This window comes from Thunnus thynnus, chromosome 8, assembly GCF_963924715.1.
Source record: "Thunnus thynnus chromosome 8, fThuThy2.1, whole genome shotgun sequence".
NCBI classification, from domain to species: Eukaryota; Metazoa; Chordata; class Actinopteri; order Scombriformes; family Scombridae; genus Thunnus; species Thunnus thynnus.
In genome coordinates this window covers 28249700-28261830 of record NC_089524.1, presented here as the reverse complement: position 1 = coordinate 28261830, position 12131 = coordinate 28249700, and the positions used below count along the sequence as shown (strand labels likewise).

At 37.7% G+C, this 12131-nt stretch overlaps 1 protein-coding gene across 1 annotated transcript; it reads right to left on the bottom strand.

Annotated features, from left to right (window-relative positions):
* Nucleotides 1-236: 236 nt before the first annotated feature.
* On the bottom strand, nt 237-7268 carry dpt (dermatopontin). Its single transcript, XM_067597773.1, has 4 exons — nt 6918-7268; nt 3167-3292; nt 2560-2667; nt 237-2322 (listed from the first exon to the last, which is right to left on the bottom strand). Exons 1-4 carry the CDS (start codon nt 7190-7192, stop codon nt 2256-2258), a joined length of 576 nt encoding a protein of 191 aa, XP_067453874.1. The 5' UTR covers nt 7193-7268; the 3' UTR covers nt 237-2255.
* Between the last annotated feature and the right edge of the window lie 4863 nt (nt 7269-12131).

Here is a 12131-nt window from a genome sequence, read left to right as displayed (position 1 = left end):
GCCACTGGCTCAGGGGACAACTGTGTCAAGCCGCGGTGTTTGGCCCTGTGCCCTGACACAGCAGTTGCCATAAACAAACAGTGCTGAAAGCTACTGGCCCAGTCCCCAGCTCTTTTCAAGACGGTGCAGTGAGCCTGCTGACCTTCACTCAGCTCACTCCATTAACTTTGAATAGATTTTAACAGCACATTGGAGAGTTGAGCTGCTTGCACTGTTCACAACAAGTGGAATGAGAGTGAGAACAAAGTGGTTGCACTTTATTTTTCCATATTTGCTTGGTTACCACTCAACTTGAATTCAGATGTTAATGGATGTATTGGAAAAAACATTTTAATCTTGGAGAGTTCACAGGAACATCATTCAGCCATTTATTGAGGTGGTTGATGGAGTTGTAAAGTTGGAGAAAACTTTGCTACCTGAGCTCTCAACTATCCAGAGTGAAAGTTTTATGTCAGTCAATGGTAACAAAACAGCATTTGTACACAAAACAATCCAAACTCAATGTCCACCTACTAGCTGTCTCTGGGCTGTCAACTGTAACATGTGGTCCTCAACAACAAAGTTTTCCCTTGTCTTAAAATTACAGCATGAAAGTTCAAACTCATCATCAAAATCATGTCATATGGTTAAAAAATCTAGAAAAAATAAACAGACATTGAGTTGGAATTGTTTTTTCAAACTACTGTTTCCAAAGTTAAAAATAAAATGTCTCAATGTAAACATGCTTTTCTTAACATTAGTAATTGGCTTGACTGATTGATCAATCATAACTATAACTTTCTTAAAGGAGTAGTTCCACATTCAACATAAGATGAGAAGATCGATACCACTCTCATATCTGTTGAATATGAACCTTCAGCCAGTAGACGGTGAGATCGGTTTAGCATGACGACTAAAAGCAGCCAGCCTGGTTCTGTCTAAAGGTTTAAAAAAAAGTCCACCTCAACCAAAACAACCGTTAAACCACAATTGTCATTTCTACTTTTTATACTTCAGGCTATGTACGAATTAAATAAACAAGATACAACTTGTTATTAGTGAGCTTTAGAGGAGCTGAAAGTCACATGAGATACATTTGTTTATGATTTGTCCTCCACTTTCGATATTTTACAAAATATCACATCAATACAAAATTGATTAGCTGTCGATATGGTAATCCCTGAAGTCAAACCCCTCCAGCAGCTTGTCAGCACACAAACACGCTCCGTCTCGAAGCTTTGTTTTATGGCAATATAAAGAAGTGTTGAGTTTACTTTCAGCCAAGTTAAGTCCAAAGGAGCTGTTGATATGGTCACGGCTGAGTTCATCCTCTTTATGGTTTTGGAAGGTTTATACCCTCACATAGCTAGATTACCCTTTGTCCTACAACCATTTCCCAGGACAGTATTATTGTATTCAGTTACGTTAATAGTCAAAAGCTTTCAATGAATATTCTTTTCCTTTTATATTTATTTTCAAATGTTATATCTTCTGTTCATATTTTTGGAATCATGCCTAAAATTGAGCACAGCACAGTTTTACACTAAATAAATGACCTTACAAAGCAATCAAAAGAAGGAAATAGTTACATGAGTTCCAGTATATAGCTATAATTGCCAAACTGGGCAAGACAGTTTAATAAAGGAGGGAACTAAAGTCAACTGAAAGCGTGTGGGACATATTTCATTGCATGCAAAGCGTTGCCAGTGATTCTGAAAGAGCTTCTCAAAACTTCCAACATACACACGATTGTTCCGAGTGTTACTTCCAAGACAATATCCCAATCTGTCACGCCCCACAGCTCACTGAATGCTTTTACGATGCATGAAAATGTTCATGTCACGTGATCCAAACAAAGGGAGCAGTACCTGACGCAATGTTTTCCACCACCATGAACACAGCATCAAATGATTAAGTTTGTTTTGGAAAACCACTTTCACATGCTGCCAATAGTCTTCCAGTTCCTCCCTAAACTGAATGAAAACACTTAAGCTGTCTAGAGTGCCGGGTGTTGTCCATATCCCCTGTAGACCCTCTGTGTTGATGTTTATTTTAACAGCTACCTTTATATGAGCAGTTATTTTGCATGCTAGACTGGTTCCATAAAAGGTAATTATATAGGCATATGCCACATGCCTGTGGTGCATTTAGTAAAAGTAAATACATAAATGAAAACATGAACCATATCAGTTTTGCATAATTTCAATATTGTGTTATTGTCTAAATGTAAGAGTAACTGTTTATGGAAAGGATAAAAAAAAATGCTGCTCACAAATCTATAAATTTTCAAATTGACAATCAAAGTCGGTCATTCTGCACAGGATGTACTTCCACTGTCGATCTCTAAAAACAAAGTACAAGATAAAATTCTGTCAGTTCAACAATCATAAATCATAATATGTTTTAGTTCTGCTTAGGTCTGCCAATAAATTCTGGTCCCACAGGCCTCACTACAGAGATCTTTCCTTCCAGTCAGTCATTTGAAGATTTTAACAATTTTTGGATAGATTCTAGATCCAAACTGCTGCACTGTGGGATCAGAAGTTATTAGGAGGAAAAAAACTGCTGTTGTGAACAAACCTTAGCACACCACTGAATGTGGTCTGGGCACCTCGGATAAAGTAGCCATAAGTGGGGATAACCAGCTCTGCCTCTTCTCCGTGGTATTCAGGAATGTCGGAGGTCTTCCTGTGGAGAGCAACCAAAGTTTGTTTAATGTTTTGACGAGTGAAGTGTTATAAACCTTCAAACAGATAGTTTAGGAAATGCACTTAATCACATTCTTGGCAAGAGTTAGATGATTAATACCACTCCCACGTCCGTTAAATATGTGTGTAATATACAGTACCAGTCAAAAGTTTGGACACACCTTCCCATTCACTTGAATGAGAAAATGTGTCCAAACTGTTGACTGGTACTGTGTCTTAGCTTAGCATATGGAACCAGCTGTCCTTACTCTGTCCAAGCAAAGAAACACTCTGGCACTTAACCAACCATAAAACTGGAAGTTGTCATTTTTACTCTCTGGTTTTTGTACAGATTGTTTGTTTCCCTTGGACAGAGCCAGACCAGCTGGTTCCCCTGGCTTCCAGTCTTATGCTAAGCTCTCCACAACAAAGCAAATAAGCGGATTTCCCGAAATATCAAACTATTCCTTAAACATGATCTTGGCCTTGTGAGAACGTACATGCAGGAGTAGGGACAGCGGCGTTTGTAATAGCAGCAGTAGAATTGCCATTCCCGGTCAAGAACACTTTCAAAGTACTTGCTCTGTATGCCTGCAACCAGACCGTTGCGGGTGCATGTAGAAGTCCTGCAAAGACACATGAGAGTCATTAAGTTTTTTTTAAAAAATAAAACAAATCAGCAATACAGAATGTGGCATGCCAGCCCACCAGCACAGAACATATAGCGTTATATCTTCTACCAGCTGATTAAACATGGGTTTAGTGGCAATACACACACTGCAGCATCTTAAAATATATATATATATATATTTTATGTGTCAGTAGATTGCCTTTGCCTTTTCTGAATACTGGTCAGATTAATGTGGCTGGTAAACTCCAAACATCCTTCCCAGCTGATCTTGTCAACAGTCCAGACTGTTAATCCAGAACAGAACTTTGAACAGGCAATCGCGATGCTCTTTAAGAGTAGGAGTCATGGAGGAAGATTGGACATTTTTATCTGTCTCAACAAGGTCATGTTTCTGCAATGCAACGGCCATCCCCCGAATCATTTGGGATTTTGCAGATCTTTGCTTTATTTCATCCGTTACTGACTGCTAGCTTGCCAGCCTAATACTAATGCATTGGCTTTACTCTACTTATCTTCCTGCTTCCCAGTGGACAATCCGTATCAACTTTCAACACATGACACGCATCGATGCAGACAACGCTTTATGCATAATAAACATGAACCCAATGGGTTACGACAACAGGTCATGTGTTGGGTTGGGTTCAGATCAGGATGCTGAACTCTATATCCCATACGCTCCAGATACTTCCAATCCATTAATTTTTCTGCTTTCCAAGCATTCAAACATAAAATTGGAGAGATCTTTTGATAAGTAGAGCTCTGATAAACATTTTAGACAAAGAGAAGATGTGTCCAAATCTTTTAATTTAAATACCTGTGTTGTTTGTGCAGTTTGTTTATTGCCCAAACACTTCCCTGTCACCACAACACATCCAAGAATACCAGGTCCAAGAAGCAGGAGCTGAAGCATGTGTAGACGTTTGTCATGGCAACACGGGCAAAGCCTTCAGCTATTGAGCTGATGGGGGTAGTTTCCCTGCAGGGTAATGTCTCAGCCAGTGCAATTCAAACAGACAGCTATGTTAAAGGGAAGTAGATGTGGCAGTGACAGAGAGCATTCAGTGTTTGTCTTTGAATCAATGGGCTGGATGCAGTCAAGCTTAACTTGAAATAAATCTGAAGAGCACAAATGTGCTCTGCTCTTCAACCCAGCAAAGTAATCTGAAGCAGCTATAGCTGAGTCAGTGATCTGTTTAGTTTTATGATTCAAGTTGCTGTTTACAAAAGCTGCCAGGCTACGATTCTCCATCCAATCAGGTTTTCTAAAGGCTGATCCAAGTCCTTTAATTAGATTAACTTTCAGCATAGTTGATGTTTATACAAACATGTTAGGTGAGGTTTTGGCATTTGGAACAAGGTAAAATTAAAGAAGACCTGACTTTGTGTAAAGGAAGACAACCATATGAAGGAAATTAAAGGCTAGCACAAGATTTTTCTTCTTCTTCAGTGGCTAAAATAGATTCATGTAGCTACTGGCTGACTATTGCCAATTTTTATTCCATAAGCTATTACTTACTTACTTACTATCTGCTTTATCAATGGCATGTTGCAAAATTTCTGGAGATTGCTGCAACATGTGGCTTATAAAATACAGTGGTATATCTCTGAGGGGCTATTGACAGTCTGTTGGATGAATCTTCCAAAAATTCACTGGAAATAGTCATGTTCACTGGAACTGTCAGTTGGATACACATATGGCTGCTTTGGAGTGAGATTCCGATTAATAGAGGCCCATGATGACCTGGCTTTGTTCCTCTGAATGAGAAAACAGTGGACAGAATTCTTTTTTTTTTTAAAGTAACAGAAAAGATACACATATTAAAAGTTCAAGGTGAAATCTTGGTGTTGAAGGTGTGTTTTAGCAGAGACCAATTCAAAGTTTTGCAAGCTAGGAGTTGCACCAGCTATATGTAAAGTAATTGATCCATTAGTTTGTATGTGGGGTCCTTTGTAAGTTCTTAGTAACAATTAGCTAGTTTGAACTAGTGAATAAAAATGTTTGCACTATTAAAACTTCAGACTTTGGTAAATGTGTAAATTAGCCCTTATGCATACATTTACATTTCATGCCCTTTTTCTGTGGTTGTCAATATATATCTATATCTATATCTATCTATCTATATATGTGTATGTATATGTATATGTATATATATATATATAAAGAGAGAGAGAGAGAGAAATAGGTTTGGAGGAAAGCACATCTTGAATAAAAATGAGGAAAACTCCTGCATGCTGTCTCGCTTACAGCTGGAATATTTATTATTTTACAACATTTCGCTCTGTCCAATCTTTATCAGGTTGTTTTCTCATTCAGAGTTAAAAGAATCCAGTTTACATGGGAAATATTTGATTATGCTCACCTAGCTGATGCTATTAGGTGATATAGTCTAACATTATTGATGTAACATTTTGTTATTTGAGGTAATATGTTTTTTTTAAAAATATAATTCAAAGTCTTTCCAGTTTACATCATCAACAGCATTTTATCAAGTGTCAGGTCAAAGTGTAGACAATATCCCATATTGCCTCTTTTTCGCCTCACTTAAGAGGTCATATATTAGCAAGCTAACGTTATTTTTGTCAGTTAGGCTAACCAGTTCAGTTAGCTACAAAACAGTTACACAGTACCAGCTGCTGGGTGTAAATATTTAGTAACAAGTAATCTCTACATGAGAACTAGTTTGTGTGGTGCAGCTGGTTTTAATTTAGTGATGTGTAAATCTCAACTTAGTAAACACTTACGTTATAACTAGGCTGAATGTGAATTTACAAATAGCTGGTGCAACTGGCTCCCTGCTGGTGTTTAAATGACCAAAGACATCCTCTGGTTGCAGCTGTATCTCCAGACCTCATTTTATGCTCCAAATAAGGTCTGGAGGTCTTCCATTGGTGTGTTTGTCACCCACCCACAAGACGGGTGGTTTAACAGGGGTGGTTTTGTTCATACAACAGTTTCAGCAGCAAACTCCACACAGGCTTCGTATAGGCTTTTGTTGTCTGCTAATAGTGACCTTTAAACCTCTGTTGTTGGTCAAAGTATGTCCTAGAGTGAAGGAGCATAATATAGCAATTAGACAAAGGCATTGCTTTCTTTGATTGGTTCTTCCTCCTGTTAATTGTAACAATAACCCACAAACGTGTCAAAGACGTGCAATCTCACATGGCTTTCATATTTTTTTGCAATAAATTTCCCTTTCAGATGCTAATCTGGACTTTTCTTGCATATTTTCATATATATTACATGAGAGGAAAGATATTTTACTTTCACATTTACTGGGTAATCTGACTCAGATGTTCCTACATGACTAATTTGGCCAAGACTGCTGAATGTTGTTAACATTGCTATTATAAACTGGAAAAAAATACAGTTACATTTGATTAATGAGTGTGAATTCTGAATATCTGTGCACCACATCCACTACCAAGAAAACTACTGAAATTAAACTTTAAAAATCTTATTAATCCAACACTCTAAATTCTATAAATACATGCAACATATTCCCTGATTTCACCTCTGTCTTTCAGCATGACTTAGCTCACAGCTACTTTCTCTAAAAGTCAGAGCAAGTAGATTACGGGTGGTCTACAAGTGAGTAAAACACATGTGACAGAGAACCTACCACTCCATCCCAGCACGGTTGATGTCATCCCACCAGCAGTCACTGGGCTCCCCCAGTCCTTCAGGTGCCGGCTGGCATTCAAACGACCACAAGCGGTCTGAGCCATCCTCTCTACTGAAGTAGCTCCTGATGGCCACGAGGACCTCTCCGTGGGGACACTGGAAGTTGAAGCCCTGTCGGTAGCCGTTGACCCATCCCATGTCATAATGGTCGTGAGACTGACCTGCCACTGCGGCAAGCAAGGACGACACAAGCACAACCAGAACAGGATTCATGTTGAAGAGATCAGTCCGTCTGCTGCACTCCCAACAGCTGCCTCACTTTAAACTCCTCCAAGTCTCCTGTTGTCCAGATGTTTCATATCCAGGAGTGATGTGTAATTTGCTGCTCAAGGGACAAATCCAGAAGTGGATCTTACTGAACATTTTAAGGTGGACTCTGAGATAGAGCATTAACAAAGTCTCAATGTAGATAAAGGTGCACCTTAAAAGACAGGATTTTTAGATTACATGCAATTCAAATATTTATGCGAAGCTTTATTAGACTCTGGCGAACCCCTTTACGTGTTAAAAATGTAATTGCTCAGGTTGTTAACTTTATACTGTGATCATCTTTATAGCTTTTTCAATATAAATGGCAATTTTGTGCCATTAAACAGTTTTATTTTATCATGAATGATCACAATTGATATCAATAATGTGAAGGTATTTGGGGGATGAATGTTTGTTTAAGGCAGTATCTACCAACATGACAATTAAGTAACAATCAGTAATGTGAATAACCTATAGCCAAGAGGAAAAAGGCATTTATCATAAATGTATTAAGCATATAAAAGAGTGTCTTTCTATATTTTTTTTAATTGTAAACAATTCCTATAAAAAGACCAATACCAACAATGACTGTTCTTTGTTACCCTTCCTAAACCCAAAATACAAGAGCACAAGTGTAATGAATGGATTAAATAGTGTGTTTATCTGCACTAACATAAGCTACAAACATTAGCCTGTCTGGCTAACAAGCTTACTACCCACAGTAGTAACCCAGTGTTAGCTTGAGGAGGGGGGCTTTTCATGACTAACACGATCTCTGTGTGGAAGCCGGTCCTGGATGCTACTGTTGGTTTAGGCTAATGTTGCTGGTCTTTTGGATTTGGGGAGGTTTGGCAACCCCAGCCAAACTCATTACCAAGATAGCATTATATTTGCTTAACACATTAGTTAGTTCTCATCCTAAAAGCCTCTTCTTTTGTTAAAAGAGAAAACATACTGTTTGAGAATATGAATAATGTAAATCTAACCTCTGTCTTGCCTATCCAAGTATGTAAGCTAAGCAGCTGAATGAGGTTGTTGAAATAAATTAACTGTCTGATTTTACATTTTTGGCTGGAACAACCACAGACCAGTCCAATAATCACAGTTGTCTGTTAGTGAGTGAGTGAGTGAGTGATGATGTTACACCATTGGTCATCCGGCCCAGTGTTGGAGTTTCCCCAGTGGCTGTTGCTCTTTCAAAATTAATCGGAGCGAGGTGATGGAAGCGGAGGACAGCAGTGTGATGCAGGGTGACTGTGTTTCTTGCTCCGAGCTCTGACGCTCTCAGCTCCGGTGCTAAATGCAGTGAAGTCGGCTGAATTCCTGTTTAAACAGACACATAACAGCATCTCTGTGTCTCTTCCTCTACTGTCCAGTGCGATCGACTTGATCAAGCATTAAAACACAAGTCTTGCAGGTAAACATGTGACTCATGTAGATCTTATATCAGTTTAGTGCAGGGTGGCTGCTCTGTGGGTGACTGTAACTGCAGAAACCAGGCGGGGATAAGTCTCCTGAATTTGCACCCAAAATGCTGTCAGACTTTTCATTTACAATTTCCACCGCAGCCTCCATGATCATCGACTGGGAAAGAGGCAGAAAAAAGGTGCATGCACAGTTAAAGCACTCCAAATAACCATCACTCTGATGAAACACTCTCTCAAAAATCGAGAGACATCCTCAGAGTGAAACAGATGAAAGAGCAGGGGGAGTTAATAATAGTTAGAATTGTTATAATTTAAGTAAGTTCTCTTTCAAATCAAACATCCCAAGATATGAGTGGAAAGTATTGTTCTTGCAACTGCATTTATACTCTTTTCTTTGAATCAAACGTAGCTTAACCATGTCATGTAATATGCTACTTCAGTACACTTTACCAGCAAATATTACTGGGACCACTACAGAAAATTACAGATGAACATTTAATATCCAGGACTTCACATTATAGACACTACCACTGACTATCACTGTAACACATTGGCCACAATTTCATACACTGACCGTACACAGTCCAGTCAAATACTATGCTTTGACCTAGTCTTGTTCCTTATCACACTGATAACACTAGGACTAACTAGCTATATACTGCAATATAAGAACAATGCTTTAATTCTTTACTTCTATGTCTTCTATATACATCATCAACTGCTGGGACATGTAGCTTTAGCCTCAGTCGTTCAGCCTGTTATTATGTATGCTTAATAGCTATCAAGTGACTTATTAAGATTCCGTTATAGGGTTCTCATTTTAAATCAAGTCAGCCGGAAACATTACAGAAAGTCAGCTGGTTACAGCGTTTTCAACAAACTTATGAAACTAGGCGTCAGGCATCATCAACAAAATTGATGGTCGCAAGCTAGAAATGAGAAGCCTTCATTTGTCTACCTCTGTCTGAAATAAAGGACACATTGTTTCAAAAAAATGTACAGCCAAAACCATAGAGCTGTTGTCCAAAAACTTTCAAACCACATCAGGGAGCCACACTGTTGCACTGGGTGACATGTTCCTTCGTTACAATAAAGGGGTTTTGTATATTTTGAATCCCTCCCACATATGTCGTCCTGTAAATACTCACTAGCACAGAAAATGTGTATTAATCCACAACTGAAAATTTTCCCCACCAACAGCATTATTTCAGTGCTATATCAATACATTGCCTATAACTCTACATTGCGGTAATTGAATAAAATGGTCAGAAAAGTCACGCTACTTGGCTTTTACCAATGGCAACAGAACCATCCATTACAATAATTCACATGGCTGGTAAACAGACCACTAAGTGCTAACATGACCCTCATATACAGTAGAAACCACTCACAAATGGATGCGTGCAAAATCACACATCCATTTTCTTCTCTGTATTACAGGATAACAGTTTCCACAGCTTCTCCTGTTCCTGTGAAACAATGTTCCTGTAAAAGCTGACTGGCAGACAAATTAGGCTTTGTGAGAAAATGAGCTTATATTATTTATGGGGTGTAGTGTTAGAATCATTTGCGCAGGTGTTGCTTTTGGTCATGCTTACATAATTTATGTCCTAATGAAAGATCTGATATTGTGTTTTACGACATTATGTCTCAGTTCAAGATGTTAAATGGGTTCAGTGGAACATTTTGATCGTGGGATTTTAATTTGTACAGAAAGTGTCCCACATTACACTAAGACACATATTACTACATTAACAGCAGTGATGACATGTCATTTTTGCATGTTTTTGTGGAAACAGACAAAAATCCACTTTGCTAATGGATTCCAAAACTTGTGGCTTTTTCTTTTTTTTCGATGTAAGTTAAATTATTGAAATATGTACAGAAGCTGAGAACGGCTGTGCTTGCAATCATTTTTTTTTAATGTCATTATCTTGAGATCATGAGTTAATTGATCTCGTTATCTCAAGAAAACAAATGACCGATTTCTCGAGATAATGAGATAATTTATCACGAGATTTATCACGGATGGAGCTCATTCTCATTTGTTCATTCCTGTCTTCTCCTCTCCATGTCTCCTTCACATGGTTAGCTCAGCTATTTAGATCAAGCACAGGAAGCCTTCAGGGGGCTCTTAAGGACATGGGTTCAAATCTGTCATATGTTGATTCTTATTCCCTCTCTCCAGCCCACTTTCCTTTCTCTCATTACTGCTTACAGTCTAATAAAATGAAAATGCTTGAAAAGTATTGTTTCTCCTACATGAAACATCCCATCACATTATGACCAGGAGATCAACCTGCCATTTGGCTGTGACACAGATGTCATTAATAAAGGTGCTGTTAATAATAATGAGTACTTCTTCATCTGACATTTTCAGCTTAAATCAGTTGCTACAGTTGTCAAGACGCCATCTATACATGCTAGCATGTCACTCCTCATCTCTGATAAACATTATAAGTAATAAGAGGAAACAACCTTTTGTTTTCTCAGGGTAACGGGTTGATTATCTTGTCATCTCAAGATAATACAGCTTGTTTTCAAGATAATGGCAAAAAAAAAAAAAAAAAATCATTGCAATTTCTCGCTTTCATCATTCAAGATTTGAAGGTTTTACTCGTCACATGCTTATTCAATATGGTGGCTGTGCTTAAGTCTAGTGTGAAATAAAGAAGTAAACTAGGCTATAGATGCTGTGGTATGTGGCACCAGTTCATGCTATGCACTTGTCCCTGTACAAATAAACATCAAATATATAATTAGATAGAAGTAAAAATAAAATTTAGGTCAAGAAATAAAAAGGGTACATTTTTAAAAAAAAGTTAGTTAAATATATGTTATATAAGTATTAGAATACTAAAGCGTGTGAAGGTGGGTATGACATTTTTCAGTATATAAAAAATGTTATAGGTACATATTTTAAGACAATGTGATATTACAATGTACAATGTGATAGAATATGCTCTTACGTCATGTAAATGTGGTCTATTAGAGCATCGCTATTTATAGATGTTTTAAAAATAGATTTTCCACATAAAAGATACTGTTTATATCTGTTTACATCTACATCAGAATAACATTTACATTAAAATAATGCTAAATATTCTAGAACACAACATGTGCATAATCACTCCAGGAAGGCTTGTTTTTGTCTTTTCTGACCCATGTCAATAAAACTATCAGTGAATTCAGGGTAAAGATCGAAAAAAGGACAAAACTTTTCTGCTATATCTGCCAAGATTCTTGGAATATGATTCTAACTATTTAACATAAACTTACTAAGTATGATAAAAGCAAAAAAAACATTAACATCTATTAAAACTGTAGTTGCTGTGGTATTCTACAGTATATTTCACAGAACTTCAGTAAGACTTTGGGAAAGGCTCTCTTTTTACTTAGTGTGGTTAAACAAAACAAACATATATACAGTAACACAGCAACCCTACATTAACATACCATACCTTGATTGTTCTCTA